Source organism: Gekko japonicus, unplaced genomic scaffold (genome assembly GCF_001447785.1).
Source record: "Gekko japonicus isolate JY-2015 unplaced genomic scaffold, Gekko_japonicus_V1.1 scaffold677, whole genome shotgun sequence".
Classification (NCBI taxonomy): Eukaryota; Metazoa; Chordata; class Lepidosauria; order Squamata; family Gekkonidae; genus Gekko; species Gekko japonicus.
Genome location: NW_015159730.1, coordinates 678,214 through 704,380, shown reverse-complemented (window position 1 = coordinate 704,380; position 26,167 = coordinate 678,214). Strand labels below are relative to the sequence as shown.

At 47.4% G+C, this 26,167-nt stretch overlaps 1 protein-coding gene across 1 annotated transcript in view; it reads right to left on the bottom strand.

The window, feature by feature from the left end:
• The window catches only part of GTF2IRD1 (GTF2I repeat domain containing 1), a 189,378-nt gene that overhangs the window by 74,635 nt on the left and 88,576 nt on the right, over window positions 1-26,167 (bottom strand). The window contains exons 2-6 of the mRNA XM_015427957.1: window positions 21,709-21,837; window positions 15,115-15,256; window positions 8,424-8,570; window positions 5,895-6,078; window positions 3,823-4,133 (exon numbers count right to left, since the gene is read on the bottom strand). Of these exons, the coding sequence (XP_015283443.1) occupies window positions 3,823-4,133; window positions 5,895-6,078; window positions 8,424-8,570; window positions 15,115-15,256; window positions 21,709-21,831 (907 nt within the window). The 5' untranslated portion in view covers window positions 21,832-21,837. The remainder of the gene's footprint in view (window positions 1-3,822; window positions 4,134-5,894; window positions 6,079-8,423; window positions 8,571-15,114; window positions 15,257-21,708; window positions 21,838-26,167) is intronic.

Genomic DNA, 26,167 nt, shown 5'->3' with positions numbered 1-26,167 from the left:
GGGAAAGAGGTGCACGTATATTCAGTGCGGCTGTTGCAGAGATTAACTGAGCAAGAAAGATCACGCAGGCTGCTGGGAATTCATGCTCTATGTAGGGCTACCCTTGAGGCTGATTCGGAAATTACAGCTTGTTCAGAATGCAGCAGCGAGGGCGCTCACAGGCACCCCAATGTCTGCACATATTCGACCTATGCTTCGCCACCTGCACTGGCTCCAAGTTGAGTACCGGATCCACTTCAAGGTTCTGGTTTTGACCTTCAAAGCCCTTAATGGCCTGGGGCCAATGAACCTGCGGGACCTCCTCACCCGGTATGCCCCCCGAAGAGCTTCACGATTGGGTGGCCATAACTTACTAGTGATCCCTAGCCCAAAAGAAGTCCAGCTGTCCTCGACCAGGGCCTTTTCAGCCCTGGCCCCAGCCTGGTGGAACTCTCTACCTAGTAACATCCATGCCCTGCAGGACCTTGCTCAGTTCCGCAGGGCGTGCAAAACAGAGACATTCCACCAGGCCTATGGTTGAGTACAGCAGCGGTTCCTGACCACGGTCTCTATCTGCTTTATCAACCTCCCTATGGGTGTTTCACCCCATGGGGGAGCAAAGTGACTTGTGTGCCATTGACTGTGTACTGTATGTTATATTATATATTGTTTTAATTGCTTAATTGTTACTAAGGGCGATTTCTCACTAGAGCTGCCTCGCAGCACAGCGCCGTTTGCCCCGACACAAACATGTCAATTTCACACCCGAAGCTCCGGGGCTACATTTTGACTCGGTGCTTCGCCTGATTTCCTCCGCAGTTTCGTGATCCTGGTTTTGAGGATCATGTGTTGGGGCAAACGGCGCTGTGCTGCGAGGCAGCTCTAGTGAGAAATCGCCCTAATTTTATCCACTGTTTTAATTGTTACTGCGCTTACTATGATATACACTGCCCTGAGCCCTTCAGTGGAGAGTGGAGAGTGGTTTATAAATGTTGTTATTGTTGTTGTTGTTGATGATGATGATAGTGCCTTCACATATGTATCACCTAATTCCAAATGGATTAGGATCTATTGTGATCTGCCCAGCAGTATAAGTTATTAGGAGGGGCTCTTAAAATAAGGCCTTCAGAGACCAATGTCCAGCACCATATCTCCTGCACCACTAGAGGTATTTTTCAGCCACCATCTTTGAACAACGGGCCATCTTCCTCAAGGGCCAGCCATGCCCCCCGACACAGCATTCAGTCACTTGACCCTAAAGGCCAATCTCTTTCCACCGTGACCCATAAAGCCCCGGCCTCAGAGCTTGCCCTGGACTTAACTGTATTAATTATTAGATCGATGTGCGGTATATGCCATAGTTTGCTTCCCTCATCCAAGGCAGTGTACCTGGCGTTCCCAGGAGGTTTCCCAGCCGGGCACTGGCTAGTCCCAGACCGGCTTAGCCTCAGCATTATGAACCTTACAGATATACCCTGGAACCGGGTCTGAAAGGCTCCAAGCGGCAGGGTTTCAAATCAGGATGCCCAGCAGCTGGACTCTGTGTCCGCTACGCAACTGAGATCTAGGTGTGAAGTATGCCGTTTGGATTATACCACCAGCTACTAAGTAAAATGTAATAACACAGACCACAGTAGTTTGCAGCTCTCTCTCTCATTTTGGAATTTGGGAATGATTGCACTTTTGCAAAAATTAAAGCATATATACTTTTCACTTACTAAATTATAATCGATGCATTTTATGTCATTTAAGTAGCAAAGCAGGTAAAAATAGGAAATGAAATGTTGCACTGAAATTTTGATCTGATTTCCCCCCAAATTTCCTTTATATTCGGGGGGGGGGGACACACACAAAGAGACTCTTTTTTCCCCTCACGGCCAGTGTTCCCTCTAGGCTGCGTTAGTGTGAGCCGGCTCACAGTTTTTTAGCCTCCGGCTCACACATTTTTGCCTTCGCTCAGGAAGGAGGGCTCCAGAGCAAACTAATTGATGCAGCAGCCAAATCGCTCGCTCCCAACTTTAATGCCGGCAGCTCACAAAGTGTAATTTTTGCTCACAAGACTCCACAGCTTAGAGGGAGCATAAAAGGAAGTACTTCTTCACCCAAAGAGTGATTAATACTTGGAATTCACTGCCACAGGAACTGGTGGCAGCTACAAGCATGGACGGCTTCAAAAGGGAATTAGATAAGCATATGGAGCAGAGGTCCATCAGTGGCTATTAGCCACAAGGTATGGATAGGGACTCTGGGGCAAGTGATGCTTTGTCATCTTGGTGCTTGGGGGGGTCAACAGTGGGAGGGCTTCTAATGTCCTGGCCCCACTGGTGGACCTCCTGATGGCACTGGTATTTCTGGCCACTGTGTGATACAGAGTGTTGGACTGGATGGGCCTTTGGCCTGATCCAACATTGGCATCTCTTATGTTCTTATGTTCTTATGCTCTCACAGCTTCAAAATCTCTGGAAATTTTATGTCTCCGGCAAAGCTGCACCGAGATCGTCAGCCAGCTGACCCGTCCTCCAACCAGCTAGCGGTGCAAAGCCCTGAGCTCAGGCCCCGGCCCTCCATCCGCACGACTCTTCTAAGGGGATGAGCTGAGGATCCTGTCTAACTCATACCGGCCCATCCATTGCTTAGACTTGACCCTTGCCTTGTTTGACTCCACCTTTGTTCTTAGCTCCCCGGTCCCGGAACCAGCTCCCAAGTCTGACCCACATACAGTGCTGTTGTAATGTGGTGGCCAAGAAAATTAGGCTGTCATCGGGGAGGTCTCTCGTTCAAATGTTGCCTCATCCATGAACTATCTCGGTCAGTGATTGCCAACATGGTGCTATCAGCAGTGACAGGAAAATGACACTGTGGGTGCGTTCAGACGGGGCGTTTCTGCTGGCATAAACTGCACCGGTTGGAACCGGTGCAGTTTATGCCGGCAGAAACGCGATCAGACTCACCCTCCATTTTGTGAATCCCTCCGCTGGACGCCCGCTCACACGCTGCGGGCGTCGGCGTTTTTTGTTTTTTTAAGCAGTTTGAGCATGCGCACAGGCAGCCATTCAGAGAATGGCGATTTTTGCGCATGCTCAAACCCCCCCCCTTACATTTAAACTTTAAAGGTAAGCACTTACCTTTAAAGTTTAAAGCCCAACCTGGCCTCCCTGTAGTCCCAGACTCCTCCGGGAAGTTAAACTAAGAGCTTTTTTTTTTTCTTAACAAACGCTCGGGGCGAAGCTTCGCCCAAGCGCATATTGCTTAGTTTTTTTAAAAATGGCCGGGGAAAGCCGGAAGCCTCAGGCTTCCGACGGAAGTGGCTGTGCAACGGAGGAGAGCGATCAGACAGAAGGATTCTTCGGAAGCCACCATTGCACTCTGTTTACCACCACTTCGGACCTAGTGGCAGAGTGCAACGGTTTAAAAGGATTTACAACGGTTAGGGACGGGAGGCAGATGTTCGCTGTCTGAACGCCCGTAAGTACACCGGTTGGAACCCGCACCCTAACCGTTGTAAAAACCCCGTCTGAACGCACCCTGTGTGTTCAGGGACGGTATCCCTGTTGCCGGTCGGCAACAAAGAGAGACATGCTTTGAGCTCCGTGTTTTTAAGCTCTGTCAGGGGAATTTGGCGGGCCACTGGAAATGGGGCGAGGTAAAACATGGGCCTTTGATCTGGTCGGGCAGTTCTCTTCCAACGTTCTTATCGGCTTTGGCTAAGGGTGGCAGAGCTATGACTCTATCAAAGCCATAGCGGCACACTTCCTGTTTCTGCCCTTCATTAAGCTCTAATCCAAGGAGCCTCAGGGGTCTTTTCAAAGCCATTCCTTGGACAGCAAACATTAAGGCCATTACCACAGCAGTCACCGAACTCCTGTGGCGAAGGCACCTTCGGTTCTCCTGTCGGCCGGGGCCTCGGTATCTCATTGGTGGCGTTCGCTCCATGCCGACCGGTAGGGCCCTCCTGCTTTATCTCCATGGCGATCTGTGCAGGTAGTGACATGCCGTACAGGAAGCTGTTGGCGGTGATCCCAGAAAGGGCATCTTGATTGGCTGGTTTGGCGTGGATGTTGTTGAGGCCAGGATCTCGACTGCCCTTTGACATCAGGGTGGAGGAGTTCATTTCCGAGCCAGGGTTAGTCTCCCGCAGAGAGTCCTCGGGGAGCCTGAGAGGAGGAGGAAATGGCAGAAAACTTTCAGTCCATCTTGATGTTGGAGGGATGGCTCAGTATTGGCGCTAGGGTCATATAACCGGAAGGGACACCCACGATCTTGGTTTACGGCCGCCATGGGCATGCCCTGTTTCTGGCATGGGGGATGGAAGGCTAAAGCCACTCACTTCAGCACCTCTATCAACGCTGGCTGCCAAGGGCCTTAAAAGGATTGGGAGTACTGATAACAAATCACCCAAATGCCAAATGAGCAGGGGTCATTTCCTGCAGGAGCGCACAGGAGCGGAGCTCCGGCAGTAAAGAGCCCAGGGGGCGGGCACATGCAACAAGCCCCACCCCCTGCTCCCAGCAGCCCTCAGTCAGAGCAAGAAGCAGCCAGGTAAGCTGCAGAGCCCCCCGCCCTGGCCTCCTGGCCCAAAACAGTCCAGTGGTACCTTTAAGACCAAGTTTTATTCAGGTACAAGCTCTCCCTCCTCTGCGAGGACAGATCTGCACGTTCCCCCCCCCAATAGCTACCAATCCAAAACAGTCCAGTGGAGCCTGAGTGGTGGGTGTTGCCTTCTGACACACTTCCAGTGATGTCAGGGGGTGTGGCATATGCAAATACGTTATGCTAATTAGCTCCTGCATCTCTTTTTCTATGAAATGACCCCTGCAAATGAGAGCTTTATAAATGGCTCTGGCAGCCAGTTTGGTGTAATGATTAAGAACAGCGGACTCTAATCTGGGAGAACTGGGTTTGATTCCCCACTCCTCTACATGCAGCCAGCTGGGTGGCCTTGGGTCAGTCAATGTTCTCTCAGAGCTGTTCTCTCAAGAGCAGTTCTCGTGGCGCTCTCTCAGCCCCACCGACCTCAAAAGGTGTCTGTTGTAGGGAGGGGAAGGGAAGGAGATTGTAAGCTGCTCTGAAACTCCAAGTGAATTGCAAGGTATAAATCCAATCTCTCTTCTCTTCCTCTGCCACTTAAAAACAAAACTATGTAGCAGTTGTGTGGGGCATTCAGACTGGGGCTGTGGCATATATGGGTAGGGGCGTTCACTTCTACACCCTGCACTATTTTTGTGATCTCAATCATCTCCAAGCACACCAGTTATCTCTGAGGGGCAAAAATACACAAGCACGTGAGGTCGTAAAAATGGCATGCAGAGAAATGTGTGTTTCAACCTCAACACTCCATGCCACAACTTCCACCCAAATCAGAGTGCCCAAAATTGCTATTTATGGTTACACAGAAGAAGATTTGCTGACCAGTCTTTTATCTTCTCACTTCTAGTCTGACCCTCAAAATCACTGAGACAGGAGGGTAGAGATTCTCTGCATTAACAGTGACATAACAGGTAGAAATCAACAAACGGAAGCATTTCCCAGGGTGGAGACGAGGTGGCGCCAAACAAACTTTCTCGATTTCTGCGAGCCATGCAGTCGTTAAAGGCATGAAAGTTGTGTTCATAAAAAACCCCAGCACCCCTATCCACTGAGCGGACTCATTTGAAGTCAGCACCTTGAGACTTTACATCTGAAGTCCAAAGCCAACTTGGATGCTCAAATCATTGGTCGGGCACATTCGGTGACGCTGAATAAAAAGTTAACGTAGACACAAGCATATCAAATGGCCTCATACTGACTTGGACCCTATCCATCTAGCTCAGCACTGTTCAGAGTAGACTACGTTCCGCAGAGATGCTGGGAACCGAACCAGAGACCTTCCTCGTGCTAAGCAGGAGCTATACACCCCTACCCAACTCCCCTCTTACCTTTTCAGCCTGAACCGCATACTGTGGCTGTGTTCCAAAATGGCCATCAGAGATTTCGCATCGTATTCAGTAGGCTTCCGGAAGGTGAGTCCCTCAGGCAATCCAACCACCAGTAGTGACCCGGGCTCTTTTAAGAACTTTTCATACGGTAGGGGCACCACACTGCTCTTCCCTAAGGCCTCGCCTGGGAACAGACGTGACGCATCAGAATGTGAGCACAAGCCACAGCTCAGCCACTGACCCCCCACCCACCCACCCATCTGAAATACGCCTTGAACCAAAAGGAAAGGCAGGTCATAAATGTTTTAATGAATATTATATTATAGCGGAAAAAGTGCAGACAAGGGCAACTCGAATGATCAAAGGGTTGGAACACTTTCCCTAGGAGGAAAGGTTAAAGCGCTTAGGGCTCTTTAGCTTGGAGAAACGACGGCTGAGGGGTTGACATGATCGAGGTTTATAAGATTATGCATGGGATAGAGCAGGTAGAGAAAGAGGTACTTTCCCCCCTTTCTCACAATACACGAACTTGTGGGGCACTCCATGAAATTGCTGAGCAGTCGGGCTAGAACAGATAAAAGGAAGTACTTCTTCACCCAAAGAGTGATTAATGCATGGAATTCACTGCCACAGGAGGTGGTGGCAGCTACAAGCATGGACGGCTTCAAGGGGGAGTTAGATAAGCATATGGAGCAAAAGTCCATCAGTGGCTATTAGCCAGAAGGTATAGATAGGAACTCTCAGTCTGGGGCAAGTCATGCTCGGTATTCTTGGTGCCTGGGGGGGGGTCAACAGTGGGAGGGCTTCTAGTGTCCTTGCCCCACTGCTGGACCTCCTGATGGCACCTGGTATTTCTGGCCACTGTGTGACAGAGTGTTGGACTGGATGGGCCATTGGCCTGATCCAACATTGGCTTCTCTCATGTTCTTATGTTCTTAATAACCCTGCCCTTGATGGCCCAGGTTAGCCCAATCTTGTTAGATCTTGGAAGCTAAGCAGAGTCGTCCCAGGTTAGTACTTGGATGGGAGACCACCAATGAAGACCAGGGTTGGTATGCAGAGGCAGGCAATGTCCACCTCTTGCCTTGAAAACCTTACAGGGTTGCCAGACGTCAGCTGTGTCTTGACAGCACTTTCTACCACCACCACATTAACTTTCTGTTTTGGCAAAGTGACAAGGACTCTTCTACTGCTTTGAAAGTTAACTGGTTAAATGGTGCGTGAATCTTTGAGGATTGGAACCTCTGTTTGCCAGGCGCTGAGAGATGGATAGCATAAAAGCTCTTGCCACGGTAAACAGACTTATAATAAATACCTAACAAATAGCCTTTGAGATGTCACTGAATTATTTCTTGTTCCAGTAAAGCACAGGAAGCATTTTGAATACTGGAGAACTTCTATAAAGTATTAATTATAATAGAAAGGAGTAACCATCAGACACAATTTAAGAGTCAGGAGCTTTATTCTACACTGGCAATTCAGCTAGAAGGAGTTGTTCCTGTTCTGCCAGTCTGGCACATTAGAGTGCAGACAGGGGAAACCAGGGTTCCCAATCCCTTCTCAGCTGAAAGAGTTTGTGGCTGACCGTGGATCGATCATTTTCTCCCTCGGCCTCATGGGTTTGTTGTGAGGATGGGAGCATCTTAGATAAAACATAAACTGAAAACATAGTGAGGAATTTCACTTTACCCTTTTTAACCCGTTTTGAAGCCGTTTTTGATCCGCCGTGGAGTAAACCGGTATAGGGCTGCCATTTCACACATTGCTTTCCCCTTCTGGTAAAGAGCTGGATCTGAAGTGGTTTGCCATTTCAGACTGCACCGCTTTTTCCCTGCCGTTTTTCGCCCGTGCGGGCGATCTCCAGCTTTTTTTAAAAAAAAACATTTGCTTTAGAGCGCTATAGCACTATAACAAAAATACTCCAGGCATTTCAACGGGGTTGATATAATGCTGTTGCGTTATAGCGCTATAACGCTATAAAGCAAACGTTTTTTAAAAAGCTGGAGATCGCCCATGCGGGCGAAAAACAGCGGGAAAAAGCGCATCAGAACCGGGAAAGGAAACTGAAGACTACTTGGAAGCGGTTGACAGGTAAAACGCTTCAGCCCCATTTCCTAAATGGGACAGAAGCGTTTGTGTCTGAAATTACAAATATATTCCAGTAGGGAACCGGTTCTAAAACGGTTCTGTCTGAAATGACAGACCAGAAACCGTTTGGGAACCGTTCCTGTTCCAGATTATATCGTCTGTCTGAAATTCCTCAATGATATTCAGTGTTTGGGCGCCACCACTGCAGATGGCCAGAACCGGTACTGCAGCTACTCCGTTAGTGGGGTCAACTGACGACAGGAACCATGGAGGCTCCATAATGTCGTCTAAAGCTACCTTGGTCTGCTGTGCACTCCAGCCCAACGTAACGCATGGGAACGGATAGCTTCAGAACACCCTCAAATGCCAACCAAGTACACACCACAGCGGAAAGCAAATTCAGGGGAAGGCAAACGGAAACAGATCAAGATGGTTTCTTACTATAAAGCACATCAAAGACTTCTTCCACCATCTTCCTGAGAAGGTAAACATCTGATCCCTGATCCGGGGAGATCCGTGGAATGCTCCGGCCAAAGTCCTTGGCTTTCTTTTGGCTGTCCAGATCATGTTCTTTCCTCTGTTGGATTCCTGCCGACGTGGCGGGGGAAGCAAGAGGAAGAGGAGGACAGAGAGGAGAAGCAAACCAGTTCAGAATCGTGCCCCGAATCCATTAACCTTTGAAGCAAGCCTGTGCGTGTTCTATCCACCCATTCCATGCCAACAAATAATCTGGTCTCTTGTGCAGAATTTGGGATCCTCTTATTTATTTATTTTATTCCATTTATACCCTTCCCTCCCTACCAAGGCAGGCTTACACAAATGCATAAAAGTACAATTAAAATCCATCATAAAATTCATCATAACCAATCAAACCAGAAATCTTGGCTGGGGTCTGTGACCTCATCACTAGGGGGTGTTAGTAGACACTCCATCTTCTTATGCCAATTAATCTGCGTTGAATCTTAGCAAGAAAGGTGGGCTATCAATTAAGTTTATTAAATAATGAATATTGTGTGCAGACATACCGACAAAAGCCACTGTGGGATGGGGTGGGGGTTACACATCAAGGTGTTTTTTTCCAGCTTGTAAAAACTATTCTGGGTACAGGACAGGATGGAACTGTTTGCTCCTGAAGCTGATTCTCTTAGGGTGCATGCTAGATTTTAACCGGAAAGATCCAGAACAAAGTTTGAGTCCAGTGGCACCTTTAAGACCAACAAAGTTTAATTCTGGGTATAAGCCTTCATGTGCATGCACACTCCTTCAGATACCTTGAAACAAGACTTCCTCAATCATTACATATAGGTAGAAAGGTGGTAGGGTGGTTAGTTGCCAGGAAAGGTTAAATTAGAGTCAAGATGCATAAGTAACTGTGTGATAAGTATAGCTAAGATTGGATTAAAGCAGTCAGTAAAACTTGTGAATAGCAACAAATTAGAATATAGATAATGGAAGAGTTAACAAAGAGATGCGAGAACTAAGTTTGAGTCCAGTGGTACCTTTAAGACCAACAAAGTTAGTCCATCAGTGCAGAGCAGAGGTCCATCAGTGGCTATTAGCCACAAGGTATAGATAGGAACTCTCGGGCTGGGGCAAGTGATGCACTGTACTCTTGGTGGTTGTGGGGGGGGGGCAACAGTGGGAGAGCTTCTAGTGTTCTGGCCCCACTGGTGGACATCCTGATGGCACCTGGTATTTTTGGCCACTGTGTGACAGAGTGTTGGACTGGATGGGCCATTGGCCTGATCCAACTTTGGCTTCTCTTATGTTCTCTTAAAGTTTAATTCTGGGAGAACTGCAAGACTTCGCATGTGTAGTGAGATAAAAACCCAATATCTCTGTTAAGCCCTGGGGGCTCCTTTGCCTGAGCACCGTATGTTCAAATTTCTGCTCAGCCCTGAAGTTCTCTGGATAATCTCGGGCCAGTCTTCATTTCTCATCCTAATATAACTTACAAGGTGGTTTTGGGTTAAAATGAAGGAAAGCACCCTGAAATCCTATGTATGCTGCTCTGAGTTCCTTTTGGAACAGTGGGTTGTTTCCAGTGGCTTTGTACTTTATTCCTCCAGGTATGGAATGCCCAGCTACAGACCTTGTTTATTGAAGGGGCTTTGACCTTTTATGAATTGTATATAAAGGATGACACTTTTTCAGAGTTTTGGAAATGCTGGCGTATCAACCTAACACTAGATTTTGTCATTGGAGAAAACCTGTCTCTCTTTCCAGTACATAGCAAGTATTTTCCATTATGCATCCCATGGTAGCCAACACAGCAAATTTATTTATTTTTTCAAAATATCTGCATCTTGCAATTTCAAAATATTTGCATCTTCCAATTTAAAAACAAAACGCACAGTTAAAATACAACCATAATCATAAAATAAATATTAGGAGTCAGGGGAAAGGTGGCTAGAATACAGCAAAAAATAGCATCCCTTGCCTTTAGATGCCGGAGTGGGTCAATCCTCCTATGTGGTTTCTCCCTTCAAATGTCAACTGCATTCAACATTCTATGCCTCCCAGAGCATGCTCAGTCCTTCAGGAAAAGTCTCCGGGGATTTCCCCCCCCCTTTTGTTTAGGGCTGCCAGACCCCTGCTTTTGTGGGGCGCTTCTCTGCCGCCAGTCAGCTGGCCAGCAGAGGGAAATCCCATCCCCTAACTGGCCGGAAAGGCGATGTGATGACGTCATCTGGAAGTGACATCATCACGTCACAACATCACATGGTGACACTCTACTTTTTGGGCAAAACTCTGTGGTAAAATTAGTGACAAACCATAGAGTTTTGCACAAAAACTAGAGCATCACTCCCCCCCAATGCCGGCAATGTGATGATACCACTTCTGGGTGACATCATTGCATCGTGCGCGCAAAGCGTGTCCGGCAGAAGATCCCAACAAGGACCCAGAATCCCCAGGACCTGGCAACCCTACTTTGGGTTAATTAATTGATCTAGTTCCCCACGTACCTGAGGAGTCCCTCCCAACTATAGTAAAGGTAAAGGTTTCCCTTGCTCGAAAGCCAGTCGAATCTGACTCTAGGGATGCGGCGCTCATCTCCGTTTCCAAGCCGAAGAGCCAGCGCTGTCCAAAGACATTTCCGTGGTCATGTGGCCGGCATGACTAAACACCAAGGCACACGGAATGCTGTTACCTTCCCACCGAAACAGTACCTATTTATCTACTTGCAATTTCTTGCTTTCGAACTGCCAGAAGCTGGGACCAGAGACGGGAGCTCACTCCGTCATGCGGCACTCGGGTCTCGAACTGCTGAACTACCAACCTTCCGGTCTGCAGCTCAGCATCTTAACCACTTGAGCCAACTATACAAAATTCCTAATTTGTTTGTAGATGTCCTGGCTTTGTTTTTGTCATGATTGACATGGGCAACCCACTTGAATAATTGGGGGGATGTTGAGAAGATGGGGAGGCAGCCAAATTTGAAAAAAAAAACCACAACCCCAATCTCCCCCTCCAGGACGAAGCAGGCTGTTTTTCTCCCCTCACCCCACTTTTTCCATTCAGCACAGGTATCCTCAGCATTCTACCCCTTCTGATGCATACTTCCATCCTCTTCGGGTGGGTTTTTCCCCCCAGAGGTTTTTCTTTTGTTAAGTTACACATTTTTGTTCCATTCGCTGTTTCTCCATATACGTTGAGAGTGCCCCTGAGTAGCAGGAGACCCTTATCTTGCCTGTACGTGGCCCCATTGTGTGGATTTTGTCGGTCACAAAAAGGCCAGCTGCTTGACTATTACATGCAGTTGATAACACATTAAGGTCTTTTTTTTAATTAAAAGAAGTCAAACCACTATGCTGTAACTCTTGGGCCACACAAAACAAGGTAAGGTACACAGCAGACCAGGAGAAAGAGATCTTTGCCAAATGCTGAATGCTCGCGATGGATTAGACCTGGGGCGAATGTTACAGCTGGCACGCACTCAGCAGATAATCCCAAGCAGGCATTGACCTTGACAGGCGAGCAGGGCTAATATTTGCAGGAGAATGAACTGTTCTTGAGCAGTTCCACCGAGGGGATTAAACGCAAACGCAAATGCGCTTTCCACCAGTATCGTGCATGCTGGCACTCCCCGTTGCCTGATTATTATTTTTTTGTACTGCAATAAAACCCTCAGGATTATAACTAAACAAATATGTTCTTTCTCTCCCCTCATCCCAGGGCACAGACCCAGTTCTGCTAGCAACCGGGCCCCTCCCCCAGCCACACACCATGAGTCCAAATTAACAGGGGAAGATCGAGGACTCAGCTACAGTGCGCAATTCCTTTCAAAGCTTCTTTTAAACGCCTTTGTTTTCCCTTGCAACTTTGGCTGCCTGGTTTCCTTTATCAAGGTGAATGGGATGGGTGTGTGTGTGGTTTAACCCTTTCCTCCCTGGCCATTTCCCCACCACCTCCAAATTGCTTTTAATTCTACTAAGGGGAGGGGAATAGATGGGTAGATAAGTTTTCTGCAGTGGGAGGTAAAAGCCATTCATGGGTGGCTTTTTCTGGTGGGGAAAAAATTACCATGAAGGAAAAGGTTGGTTTTCCCCTTTAAAAAGTCTTGCACTGCTATATCGGATGGTTATGCTAATTACAGAAACAAATGAGTTAGTGGTTGCTTAACTTTACCCCCCCAAAAAGGCTGGCAAATCTATATGGGCTGTCCTAGGCCGTGACCTTGGGCCACTTCTGTCTGTTCATATTCCTCTTGCAAGAGGCCTAGGGCTATAGCGAGGGACAATTTCAAATTTCTCCTCCATGCAACTTCCGAGTCCCAAAAATACCCGTTCTGGTTTGCCTTCTGCCAATCAAATCCAGGGTTGTTTATTTTCACTCCTTGCTTCCTCATAGTGAGCTTTCCCCATAAAGTGCACAGTAAATCCATGTTATGAGGGGGAAAGGCCTATAAAGAGTCACAGAAGAGATGGAAAAATCACATCCCTCCCCATTGGCTTCCATAGCAGCGGCAGCTCCAAGGCCTCTCCTCCCAAGTTCATGGAGGGCAACACGGTAAAAAAAAAACACTCTGAAGAAACAAGCAGCTAGGGAGAGAAGCTGTAGGGAGAGGACAGAATCAGTCCCCTACCAATTCAAGATGGCTGCGATAACATCTAATCTGGCCCTGAGTGACTCCAGGTATAGTAGGTCTTTGTCACATATGCAGCTTGTGCTGTCTTGGCTGGTTGCCACAGAGACTACACACTGGAAACACCGTCCGGAATCAAGGTAAGCCGCAGAGCCTAAGGTTGGATAGCCGAGAAGTCAATTGCAGGATTCAAGGACAAGGAGCAGCTGCTACACACACAGGAACAGGTGTGAGTGAGCAAAGTTGCTGCCACATTGAACCAGGTGGCACTGAGTGCTTTTGAACAGGTCCTTCCTTCCCTGGGGTTGAGTCTGCAAAGGCTTACAGCTCTTCCCTCTGCTTTTGCAGGAGCTGCGGTCTGGCACTCCTCCTTCGCTCCTGCATAGTCAGCCTCTGGCGTGCCCTAAGTCTGGGGACCTCAGATCTAGGCAAGGAGTCTGGCCTCGGGGTGTCTGCAACTGGGGTTGCTGGGCCAGGCTCAGGATCAGCCTCTCCTTCTGGCTGCACCTCCTGTGCAGCTGCTGGGGACTCTTCATCCTCAGGTACTGTTGAGGGTTCTTCTTCTGGGCTGACTCCAGAGGAGGCTGGGTTGCTCCCTGCCTCTTCCTCGTCTGAGGAGTAGTCAGCCTCAGCAGAGCCAGGACCCACGACACAGCTAGACACAAAACTAGCAGTGACGGGCCGGGGAAAGGTGCTGTTTCAAAGGACCGTTCGTGTAGTTCAAAAATTCACAGCAGAGCAAAATGGTACTACGTAAAAAGCGACAAGGTAAAGTAACAATGTAAAGTGAGTATTCCAGAACTGCGCATTCTAGAACCTCCAGAGCTGACCAAGTGCACAAGAAAGACTCTCCCCAAAGACCATAGCCTTCTTGAAACTGCATCCATGGTGGAAAGTGCCATCAAGATAGAGCCAACTTATGGCGACCTCTCACGCGGTTTTCGAGGCAACAGACTACCATAGGTGGTTTTCCATTGCCTGCCTCGGTGTTGTGACCCTAGACCTCCTTGGTCATCTCCCATCCAAGCACTAACAGCGCAGCGTTTCCATGGATGGAAGCATGTTCATCTGTGCAGCAGGAGTTTCTCACTTTCCTGCTCGTTCTACAGGCCAAAATGCCCCCTGAACTGCTTATTCTGATGGAGCCCCAATGAACAGCATTTCGGGGGGGGGGGGCATTTTGTCCTGCCATGGGAGAAGGGAACCAAGAAAGTCACACTGCAGGTGGAAATCCTTCCATTTGTAGAAATGCGCTGATGGATCCAAGCCAATGTTTATTAGGTTGGTGGTCACTGCTAAACAGGAATCTCAGGAACGGACTCCCAAATTGCAGAACCAGCTACCTGCTTTGATGCGCCACATTCAGGATCCTTATTCATTTGGAGCATTTATTTGCCATAGCTCCATATGAATGGGGGCTTACGAGAGGAATGAGCAAACACTAAAATCCAAAAGGTAAAGGTAAAGGTTTCCCTTGCTCGAAAGCCAGTCGAGTCCGACTCTAGGGTTGCGGTGCTCATCTCCGTTTCAAAGCCGAAGAGCCAGCGCTGTCCGAAGACGTTTCCATGGTCATGTGGCCGGCATGACTAAACGCCAAGGCGCACGGAACGCTGTTACCTTCCCACTGAAGTGGTACCTATTTATCTACTTGCAATTTCTTGCTTTCAAACTGCTAGGTTGGCAGGAGCTGGAACCAGAGACGGGAGCTCACTCCGTCAGGCGGCAACCTGGGTCTCGAACTGCTGAACTACTGACCTTCCACAGCCTGCAGTTCAGCGTCTTAACCACTTGAGCCACCGCAGCTCCAAAACACACATGCAAACCCGTATAATAACCGTGAATGAAACAAGATGAGAGTAACCGGGGGAGAAGGGTTGAAAGTATACAATCGCAGCACAAAGATGGAAGAGCAAAACCCAACATGTTGGTTTGATAGCGCGTTTGGTATTCAAAGCCCTACTCTACACACTGAGGATTTCTACATATATATATTTTTTAAAAGGGGGTCAACAGAAATTCTCTACAGAAATCCACCGCAACACTCACTGCAGAACTTCTTGAAATCCACCTGGACCTCCTTCCGCGTGTTCATGAAGACCCTCCCCTTCTCTGTTCCGACAACAAAGGTGTTTTCATCATGAACTGCAATGCAGGCAACCTCCGTGTTGAGTTTAGAAAGTGCTGAACACTGGGGGAAAGGAGAGAAAGAAGGACAATTGGGAACATCGAAAGAGAGAGCATGTCCATCAGGCTTTGGGGTCTTCTCTAGAACGGACTATTGCAACACCCTCTGCATGCAGTAGAAAAGAGCGAGAGTCCAGTAGCACCATAAAGACTAACAAAATTTGTGGCAGAGTTTGAACTTTTGTGAGTCACTGCTCACTTCTTCGAAACCTTCTGCGTGGGCCTGCCTTTGGAGAAACTCGAGAAGTTGCAATTACCCCAAAAAAACCTGTTTTAGTTCATTAATTATAGCAACAACACAAAACTCCTCGCTGCTTCCATATTCTGGAGAACCTACTAGTTTTGAAAGTCAGCAGCAGCCAGAACTCTGAACATAAATCTATGCACAAAATGGCATGTCTACATTACATATTTGAACCAATTTCAACCTTCTCTACCCAAGGCTCCAGGAATGGTTGGTCAGTGCAGAGGGAGAGACCTTGAGCATGACATTCTGCCAGAGTGCCAAGAATGTGAAGGAGAGGATTTTATTCCACAAAGAAGCAAGTCTCCAGGAATGGAGTTTTAAGTCGGGTTGCAAAGTTTGGAGTGAGGTGGGGGAGCCGTGTTGGTCTGAAGTAGCAGAGCAAAGCTGGGGTCCAGCCGCACCTTGAAGACCTACAAAGTTTAATTCTGGGTATGCACTTTTGTGTGCAGGCACACTTCTGCAGATACGAAGTTCAAACTGGTTAATCAATTGAACACCTTTCAACTAACTAAAAAGGTTCAGATTTGAAGATATTATTTTTGTTGCATGTACTTATCCACAGATGGTAGGAGCCACTGTGGCAGCAGAAGAAGAAGAAGAAGAAGAAGAAGAAGAAGAAGAAGAAGAAGAAGCAGCAGAAGAAGAAGAAGAAGAAGAAGAAGCAGAAGCAGAAGAAGCAGAAGAAGAAGAAGAAGAGGAGGAGGAGGAGGAGGAGGAGGTGGAGGAGGAGGAGGAGGAGATAGGATTTATACCCCGCCCTTCACTACCCAAAGGTGTCTCAGAGCGGCTTACAAACTTCTTTCCCTTCCCCTCCCCACAACAGACACCCTGTGAGGTAGGTGGGGCTGAGAGAGCTCTTGACAGAAACTGCTCTTTTTTTCAAGAACAGCTCTTATCAGAGCTGTGGCTTGCCCAAGGTCATCCAGCCAGGTGCAAGTGGAGGAGTGGGGAATCAAACCCGGTTCTCCCAGATTAGAGTCCGCGCACTTAACCACGACACCAAACTGGCTCTCCTTATTTCCTTATAAACTAACACTGGACTTTACTTCTGAGTAGATTGCTTAGGATTGCTCCTTTAGGCAAGCAGGGGCCGAGTCTGGGCCTGGAGGTCAGCAAACAGAGAGAGCCTGTTTTGCTAAGGGAGCTGACGATTTGCCAGGTGCTTATCGCCTTGTGTGAGGCAACTGACAAATTATGTATGTGAAAAGTTAGTAACAGGGGGATTAGAACTGGTGTTGCTGTTATAATGTTTGAAGACTGTCTTTCAAGCAGCAGGTTGGAGTCTGTCCAATTTGTTGGAAACAAACTCCTTTTTTTGTTTCCCCAAGGAGTGCATCGACAGAATCCAGCACTTTGAGGGACAAAAGCACTTGGCTCGCCACCGAGGTTTTACAAGCAAGAATCTGTTGTTTAATGGAACTCGGAGAGACTATCTGCTGCATGTTCACTGTTTTGCCTGTGTGTTCTGTTATAAGAAACTGTGCTGAACTCTTTGATTCCGTTGCTTATTTAAATAATTTCTACCCCCACCTTTCTCTCCAATGGGGACCCAAGTCAGCTCACATTATCCTCCTCTCCTCCATTTTATCCTCACCACAACCCTGTGAGGTAGGTTAGGCTGAGAGTGTGCGACTGGCCCAAGGCTACCCAGTGAACTTCAGTGGCACGAGTCGGGATTAGAACCGGGGTCTGATTGATACTAGTCTGACACTCTCAACCACTACACTACACTGGCTCATTCAGGGCCAGTTCCAGATTTCTCAGAGTTCCCAGGGGCTCCCCTTCCCACCCCCACCCATGTGACTCACTACCAGCCTGTGCATCCTTCCCTGCCCTGCTCACAAGTCCTCCTACTGCCCAAGCTCACAGCCAGCTGCATTGCCCACAGCCCTATCCCTGATGGCACTGGGCAGTGCGTGTAGCTGGATCCATGGGCGATAGAGCACCTACAAGTGAGCAGGCAGGGAAATGGCATGTTAGAGGGGGGTCAGCAGCTGTGGGCCCCACCTGAAGTCCTGGTCCCTGCCCTCCCGAGGGTATGCTGACACTGGCCCTGGGCTCATTCGTTTTCTACGTTGGAGGGTTTTGTGAACAGAAAATTCGCTTAGATTTGTTTTGTTCTTGATTTAGCTCAGCAAAACACACACAGAGGTTCTACCATCTTAGAATGATGTTTTTAAGTATTATTATTTAGTTGATTGTGAAGATGATGATGATGATAGTTGTTATTATGTGTGCCCTGACCTGAATAATACAGGCTAGCTTGATCTCGTCATATTTCAGATACTAAGCAGGGTCAGCCTTGGCTAGTATTTGGAAGGGTGACCTCCAAGGAATACCAGGCTGCGACACAGAGGCAGGCAATGGCAAACCACCTCTGAAATGTCTCTTGCCTTAAAAACAAGTCTAGGTCGCCACCTAGTGGTGCATAATGTTAAAAGAGCTAGAACTTCTGGTGGCCAGACAATCTTCGGATCTCCTGGCTATTCTACACACAATGCCATACGATTAATTGTTATGTTGCCTACCTGTGATACATACGGCCAAGTCAAACCACATGGGACGGAATACCTCTCTAAAGATGATGAACGCATGCATTCTCTAAAACAGAGGTGAGTAGGCTGTTTCCCTTAGAACTACTATTTTTACTCAGCAGTAGAGCATTTGTGTGGCATGCAGACGGTCCCTGCTTCAATCCTTGGCATTGCTAATTAAAGGATTTCAAGCATCAGTGGCTGGAAAAGACCTTCCTTTGCCTGAGACCCCCAGGAGAGCCACCGCCAGTTGAAATTAGCCATTTTGGGCTCTGATGACTACTGATCTGACTCAGCATAAGGCAATGCCACATTTTCACAGGCAAACATATGCAAATGGAACTGCTTAATTAAGCCGCGGACTACAACTCCTACCACTGAATTGACTAGGGCTTGTGTTTTTTTAAGAGACTGACCCAATTTATATTCAAAGAGCTCTTTTCTTGAGCTCTAATGCTGCAAAGACACACACACACACACACACACACACACTTCCTTGTCTGATTTCATTCACACTTAAAAATAAGATACAGCCTCCCTGCAAGAGACGTCGCCAGGAAGATATCTTGTTCATGGAAACAAGGCTGTCTTATGTAAGAGTTCCACTTGGATTTTTTTTTCCCAATAAGGGGAAGGGGAGAAAGATATTCATGCAATTTATTGTCTTTGTCATAGGAGGGGGAGAAAGCCTTTGACATCTTGCTGTGGAAAAGCAACAAAGAGAGTGGTAAAACATACGGGACTATCAAAACAGCAGATTCCGGCATAAAGGTTAACAGAGAAACACAATCTGTGTTTTTAAAGATTGACTTTAAAGAAAAAAATACCCTTCTGACAGTGGATGAGACAAAACGATTTTCACTTCAGATCCCAAAGCCTCTAAGCAGCCTAGAGAAAGGAATGTTTGTTGAATCTCTCCCCCTCTCCCCCCAACAGCCCAAGCAACTTTTCCAACAAAATCATATCTCCTCTCCTGTCCTTAGGCCTTCCGAAATGGTCGCTGCAGCCAGACCCATCTGCTTCACAGCAGCAGTGCTGATTTGCCGCATTCCACGACTGGCCAGCCTGCTGCAGCGTTTAGAATGTTTTCCAAACATGTTGTGATGTCACAGAAACCCAGCAAATGGGAGGCAAGGAACATTTTTAGGCTTCTGATGAAGAACAATCATTTGTGTAATTAGAGATGAGGGGGGAGATAGGGGCTTTAAGGTCCAAAAGGAAAGTTATTACAGACAAGGGGGGGGGGAGGAATGAATGTAATTCGATTCTCATAAGAGAATTACCAGCGGTCTGCATAGGTGTTCACACAGTAGCAACGTGAGGGCTCTTTTTGTAGCAGGAACTCGTTTGCATATTAGGCAACACACCCCTAATGTAGCCAATCCTCCAAGAGCTTTACAGAGCTCTTCTTACAGGGGCTATTGTAAGCTCTTGGAGGATTGGCTACATTAGGGGTGCGTTGCCTAATATGCAAACGAGTTCCTGCTACAAAAAGAGCCCTAATGGTACCTACCAGCCTCGCTCCCTGAACACACTGGACATCACATCTGCGTAGAGGCCTATGCACACTGGTCACAGAACCAGGGTGTACACATCCTACTTTGTGTGACAACTAGGGTTGCCAACCCCCCCCCCCCGGTTTGCCAGGGGTCCCCCGTTTTGGGGGGGTTCTACCCGCTGCCGGCCAGATGGCCAGCGGGGGAAGCCCCAACACCCAGAGCCACCCGTCTCTCTCCCTTTAAGTGTGTGGAACCCGTGTTTCCTCCCAAGCCTGTGTTTCCTCCCAAGCCCAATCTCCGCTTGAGATCAGGCTTGCAGGGAAATGCCAGCTTCGTGCACTTAAAAGGGAAACGCGGCTGCTCTTAAAGGCTCCAGGCCTCTGATCTGACCTGACGGTGGAGACATTTTGGCTCATGAAAACAGTGAGCGGGAGGAAAGGCCGAAGCCCCTTCTCCACACATGTTATGACCAATGCTCCCTCTAAGCTGTGGAGTCTTGTGAGCAAAAATCCTACTTTGTGAGCTACTGGCATTAAAGTTGTGAGCAACGGATTTGGCTACTGCATACATTAGTTTGCTCTGAAGCCATCCTTCCTGAGCTAAGATAAAAATGTGTGAGACAGAGGCTAAAACACTGTGAGTTAGCTCACACTAACTTGGCTTAGAGGGAACACTGGTTATGACCCTAAGCCGAATTGGGCCCTGGCATGCTCAGGAACATTTGTTTTGTAAAATCAGGTCTTTTACATCATGTCTGACTGTAGAAGGAACATAGACGGGGACCCCCAATCCAACTCATGTCGGATTTCCCATCTAGTTGGGATCTCAGACTAGGTAGTTGTTGTTCAGTTGCACAGTCGAGTCTGACTCTTTGCGACCCCGTGGACCACATCATGTCAGGCCCTCCTGTCTTCCTCTGTCCTCCGGAGTTTGCTTAAGCCCCAATCTGCCATGGCTGATCTTGGGCTAGTCACCTCCCCTGTCAGCTTAGCTCACCCTCATAGGGTTGTTGTTGTTTTAAATAATTTTATTTTATGCACAGAGGAATGGAAAGGGGAAAGAAGGGAAAAAAGGAAAAATACAGAAGTGTGTGTGTGTGTGTGTGTGTATAAATCCAATTTAAGATTCTGCATGCAAATCTTCTCATTATAACTTCACAACTACTACATCTATCATTCTTATTATTCTTCATTTAATCTTATTTTCTCAGTTCTTAAGTTTTAACAAGTCATAAAACGCCCTCCAAGATCCCATAAATTCTTCTTCCATTTTTCCTTTTAATATATTTGTCAATCTGTCCATTTCAGCACATTCCATAATCTTTAATATGAACTCATACAACGCTGGGATCTTCAATGTCCTCCATGTCATTGCAAATGAAATTCTGGCTGCTGTTATAACATGTAAAACAAAGTATCTATGATTCTTATCTAAGTCATCTGGTAAACAGTGTAACAGAAATATCTCTGGCTTAAAAGGTATTGTAATATTCAAGATTGACTGTAAGAAAGCATGTATTTCAATCCAATATTTATTAACCTTTTTACATGTCCACCACATATGATAGTATGATCCAACATTTGTTACATTTCCAACACCTGTTACTCAAATTTTTATACATTTTAGCTAACCTATCTGGGGTTAGATGTCATCTATAGAACATTTTATATAAATTTTCTTTGAATGAAGCAGATTTAGCCAACTTAAAATTCACTTTCCATATTTTACTCCACTGTGACAGACCTATGTTATAACCGACATTTTGCATCCATCTAACCATACCTTCTTTAACTATTTCGTCCTGCATTTTCAATTGCATCAGCATACCATACATTTTCTTTTCTCTCTTGAGGTACATAATAATTTTTCAAATGCACATTGTTCTGAATAGAATCCATCTGTCCTTACTACATCTAGATTCCACTTGCACTCTAGTCCACCAATCTAAGGTTATTTCCCTTTAATTCTTCCTGAGATTTTAAATTATTTCCATCATCTAAAAATTCTGCGTATCTAATATTTGCTTGTTTTGAAGTCAAGGATGAGAAAAGGCTTCCACTGGAGATACCCATCTTGGCATAGGGGTGTTGTTGTTAAGATGGCGAACAACGCTGCAAGCCAACTTGGATCCCCATTGGGGAAAAAAGCACAGTATAAATATTTGCCAAAAACTTACCATAGAATCTAAGGCAGATACTAAACTGGTGATAACTTCATCTTTCTGAGAGAATACCAAGTGCCACTGGTCGGGTCTGGAGTTGTTTGGTGGCCCATCAGAGAGCTTCCCCAACAGTGCCATCGTCACCTGAAATAAAGCAACAGCATGAGCTTAAGGTTGGGCATGTTTGTTTGTTTGTCTATCTGCTTCACTTATAGTCTGCTTTTCTTGCTGTGGCTCAAGGAAGACAACACACTTTAAAACAATGCAAGAGGAACAGGATTCAACAAACAGTACTAAAACCAACAGACTTAAAAAATGGATTACAAAATTTGTGGCTTGCATAGCAGGGTTGAACCTGGGTGTGCCCAGACTCCTAACCCAACACTATATGGTCTGGGTCCAGCCTACCTGAGGGACTGCCTTTCCCCGTATGTTCCCCCAAGAGCGCTACGGTCAGGGGCCCAAAATTTTCTAACTATACCGGGCCCCAAGGATGCTAAGTAGGCCGTCACGAGGGCTAGGGCTTTCTCGGTGGCGGCCCCCACCTGGTGGAACGAGCTCCCAGAGGAGATCCGGGCCCTGCGGGACCTGGTGCAATTCCGCAGGGTCTGTAAGACGGAGCTCTTCCACCAGGCCTTTGATTAGGGGCCGCTGCCGCCCCCCCCTGCTATATTACCATCAATGTGGGGGGGTTGAGGGCCCTAGGAGGGTAGGAGGAACATCTGTTCAACATTTACTATGCAATGCCTACCGGGGGATGTTTGGGTTTTGTGGTTTTGTCCTCTCTGATATTCTGAAATGGATGCTATGTAGTTGAGCACTTTATTGTTTGTTTGGGTTTTAAATTGTATATTGTATTTTTGTACTAAAGTATTTGATGTTTTTATGAGCAAGTTTTATACTATGTAAGCCGCCCTGAGCCCTACGGGGGAGGGAGGGGTATAAATTCAACAAATAAATATAAATAAAATAAATAAATATTTAAATGTGACACCATGGCCTTGAACTGGAGAGGCACAGTTGGCCATTCTTCCTTGCTTGGCTACTGGACCATGGTAGCCGTCCCTCACAAGAAATATATTCCTTCGGAAGATCCACTACTTTCCTGTGCAGGGGACTCTTTTTATTAATGGGGGAGCATTCAGTTAAGAGACTCCCCCCTCACTCTAAATGTTATCCTCTGAAGTGGTGTGGCCCAGAAACAGGTCTACTAGACTTTTTGAACAGCAGTCAAATCAGGGCAACCAGAACAGGGCAACCAAGATGATGAGGGGCTTGGAGCACCTTCCCTATGAGGAAAGGCTGAAGAGTCTGATACTTTTCAGTTTAGAAAAGAGATAATGTAGTGTGGAGATCAATTGTAATTCAGGGACATGTCCAAGCCTTCCCTTTCCCCAAATTCCTGTTTAACAGTTTAACTGTTTAACACTTCAACTGACTCCCTGCTAATGCCCCACAGCCTCTTGGGACTCCCAACTTGGGAGCTGTCATTCTAATTCCCTTTGCTATGGCTGCAGTAAGGCTAGCTGAGAACTACAACTCCCAAGCTGCAATGCGTCAAAAGTGGGGGTATAAGAATGGAGCAGCCAGTGGGACAGGCCAATTGGCATCAAGGCAGCTTCCCCAGTGGTGAGTCATCGCCAGCATGGCTTGGCTTTTATATATTAATAGGAGTAAGTCCTGTTGTGGCTCTAGAAAGAGGCTCTGGGCAGGTGTCCTGGCCTTGGGCACTCAGCGTCGATTTGCTGTGGTGACCTCAACAAAGTATAATGACACAGAGTCTACTGTTTTCTCCATGGAACTTATCTCTGCCATCTGAAGAGCAGTTGTAATTCTGAATGATCTCCAGCCCACACCTGGAGATTGGCAACAGTGGTTCCCAGGAGAAAATGGCTGGTTTGGAGGGTGGAGTCTATGGCATTGTTGCTGTCTGAGGTCCCACCCCTCCTCAAATCCCACCCTCTCCATGCTCCACCCCTCAAATCTCCAGGAATTTCCAAACCTGGAGTTGGCAACCCTATCTCCTTCCCGGGCAATCATCAACCTATCTTTATCTGCCCTTCTGACTTGGGCTTTCCATCTCTCCCCCTCACCTGCAGCCTCTACCCTGCTCTGAAGCACTAACTGCTACTTCACACTGGCTGTCATGGGGGGCCCTCTCAGCAGGGTATAAGGACACAGAGTCCACCATTTTCTCCAGAGGAACTGATCTCTGCCTCCTGGAGAGCAGTTGTAATTCTGAGTGATCTCTAGCCCTCACCTGGAGATTGGCAACAATGGTTCCCCAGGAGGAAAGGTACAATCTTTCTCTGCAGTGGGGACCAAAGCAGCTTACATAATTCTCCTCTCCCCCTTTTGATCTGGCAGACCCTGCTCTGAAGTGTTAACTGCTATGCCACACTGGCTGTGGTATCGCCTGGTATCACAACTGAACTCCAGACAACAGATCTCTCTCTCTCCCCCTGGAGAAAATAACTGCTGCGGAGGGTGGATTCTATGGCATTCTATTCAGCTGAGGCCTCTCCCCTCCCCAACCCTGGCTTCCATAGACTTCAGCACAAACTCTCCAGGAATTTCCCAACCTGGAGCTGGCAACCCGAGTCAGGATTGGCCCCAATGAGTTCCTCACAAAGGCCTGGAAATGGCCTCCTGGCTTTGCCTTTTTACTGACAGAACCAAGCTTGGTTGCCTAGCAACAGCCACTGAGGGAAAAGTTAGTCCCACAGGAACCAAGCAGGAGAAGTGCCTTCATCAGGAGAGACAGCTGTTTTGGCAGTTATTCTGACAGGGAACAGTAGCTGAGGTGGCAGTGGGTGGGGAAGAGGAGAGGACCCAGCACCCAGCCAATGGCACACGATTACTCTTGAGTGGAAGTTGATGGGCCAATGGCTGATGGAACACACAGCACAGCTAATGGGAGAGCTGGAAATGGCCAACGTGTTAGGATAATTATATATATAAGATGCATGGAGATGGAGAGAATTGACAAAGAGAACCTTTTCTTCCTGTCCCCAAATACTAGAACTCGAGTGCATCCAATGAAGCTGATGGGCAGCAGATTCAAGATAGACAAAAAGAAATACTTCTTTATACAGCGAGTGATTAAAATGTGAAATTTGCTTCCAGAGGATGTAGTGATTGCCATGGGCATACACAGATTTAAAAGGGGATTAGACAGATTCATGGAGAATAGGTCTATCAGTGGCTACTAGCCAGGGCAACTAAAGAGGACCTCCACATCCAAAGGCAGTCAACCTCGATCCCAGAGCCAGGGGGCAACCTCAGGGCCTCTATGCCCTGCTGCTGGCCCCTTGGAGAAACAGGTTGATCACTGTGTGAGACAGGATGCTGGACTAGATGGACCACTGGTTTTCTCAAGCAGGGCTCTTTTGATGCTCTTACGATCTGTCCATACAGCTATACATCCAAAACTACCAAAAGCAGAGAAAGTGCACAGAACTAATAATATTGAGCATTTGCATGCCTTATCACAGTCATTTCTTCCAACAGTCCTGCAAAGCAAGTCAGTGCTATCTCCTCCACTTGCACCTGCTGGATGACCTTGGGCAAGCCATAGTTCTGGCACAGCTGTTCTTGAAAAAGAGCAGTTTCTGCCAGAGCTCTCTCAGCCCCACCTATCTCACAGGGTGTCTGTTGGGGGGAGGGGAGGGGAAGGGAAAGGAGTTTGTAAACCGCTCTGAGACTCCTTTGGGTAGTGAAATGTGGGATATAAATCCAATCTCTTCTTCTTTTTCTCTTCTACTACTCTAGCTCCTGCCTAAGGAGGTAGAGGCTGGCAGCCATACCTTTCAGAAAAGCGCCAATATACTCTGCTGCCGGGCTTTGGTTGCTGCAATTAAAATGGGCTCGGCCTTTTTGTTTGGCAGTAATTCGACGCTGGTCCAAGAAAACCATGCGGTCCCCGCTGCAAAACAGACCAAAGAGTGTGTGGGAAGTAAATAGCTTGTTGATGAGGAAGAGAGACAAGAACATCTCTAATGAAACAAAATGAGGGTGGGGGCAACATTGAGACTCGGGGAGCCTGCCTGGAGACTCCGAATGAAGCTAGCTCCGCTTAACTCAATTTGCTAATGAGGCAACAATTGCCGCTCGAGGCTCTGCGGGGGCCTGAGATCGAATGGTCCACGGGGGAGAGGATATTTGGATGCAACAGACCAAAGGAAGCCAGTCGAGAAGAAAAGCAAGTTAAACGGCAGATGGGCCTTAGCAAGAGCCTCATGAAGAAGCACTTAAGGTGTGCATTACCTGTTTTCAGAATTGCAGGTCTCCTGTTGTCTGAGTGGGCTCTGTTTTCTGTTCCCTTTCCCTGTTTTTGGCCAGTGCTCAGATTATAGGGGGAAAGGGGGACACGGGGCTGCCCTTAAAGCAGGACAGCTGAAACAGTGATGCCCAAAGAGTTCAAAAATATTCACAAAAGGGGGGGAGGAGCAAGATCACTCCCTGGTCCCATTTT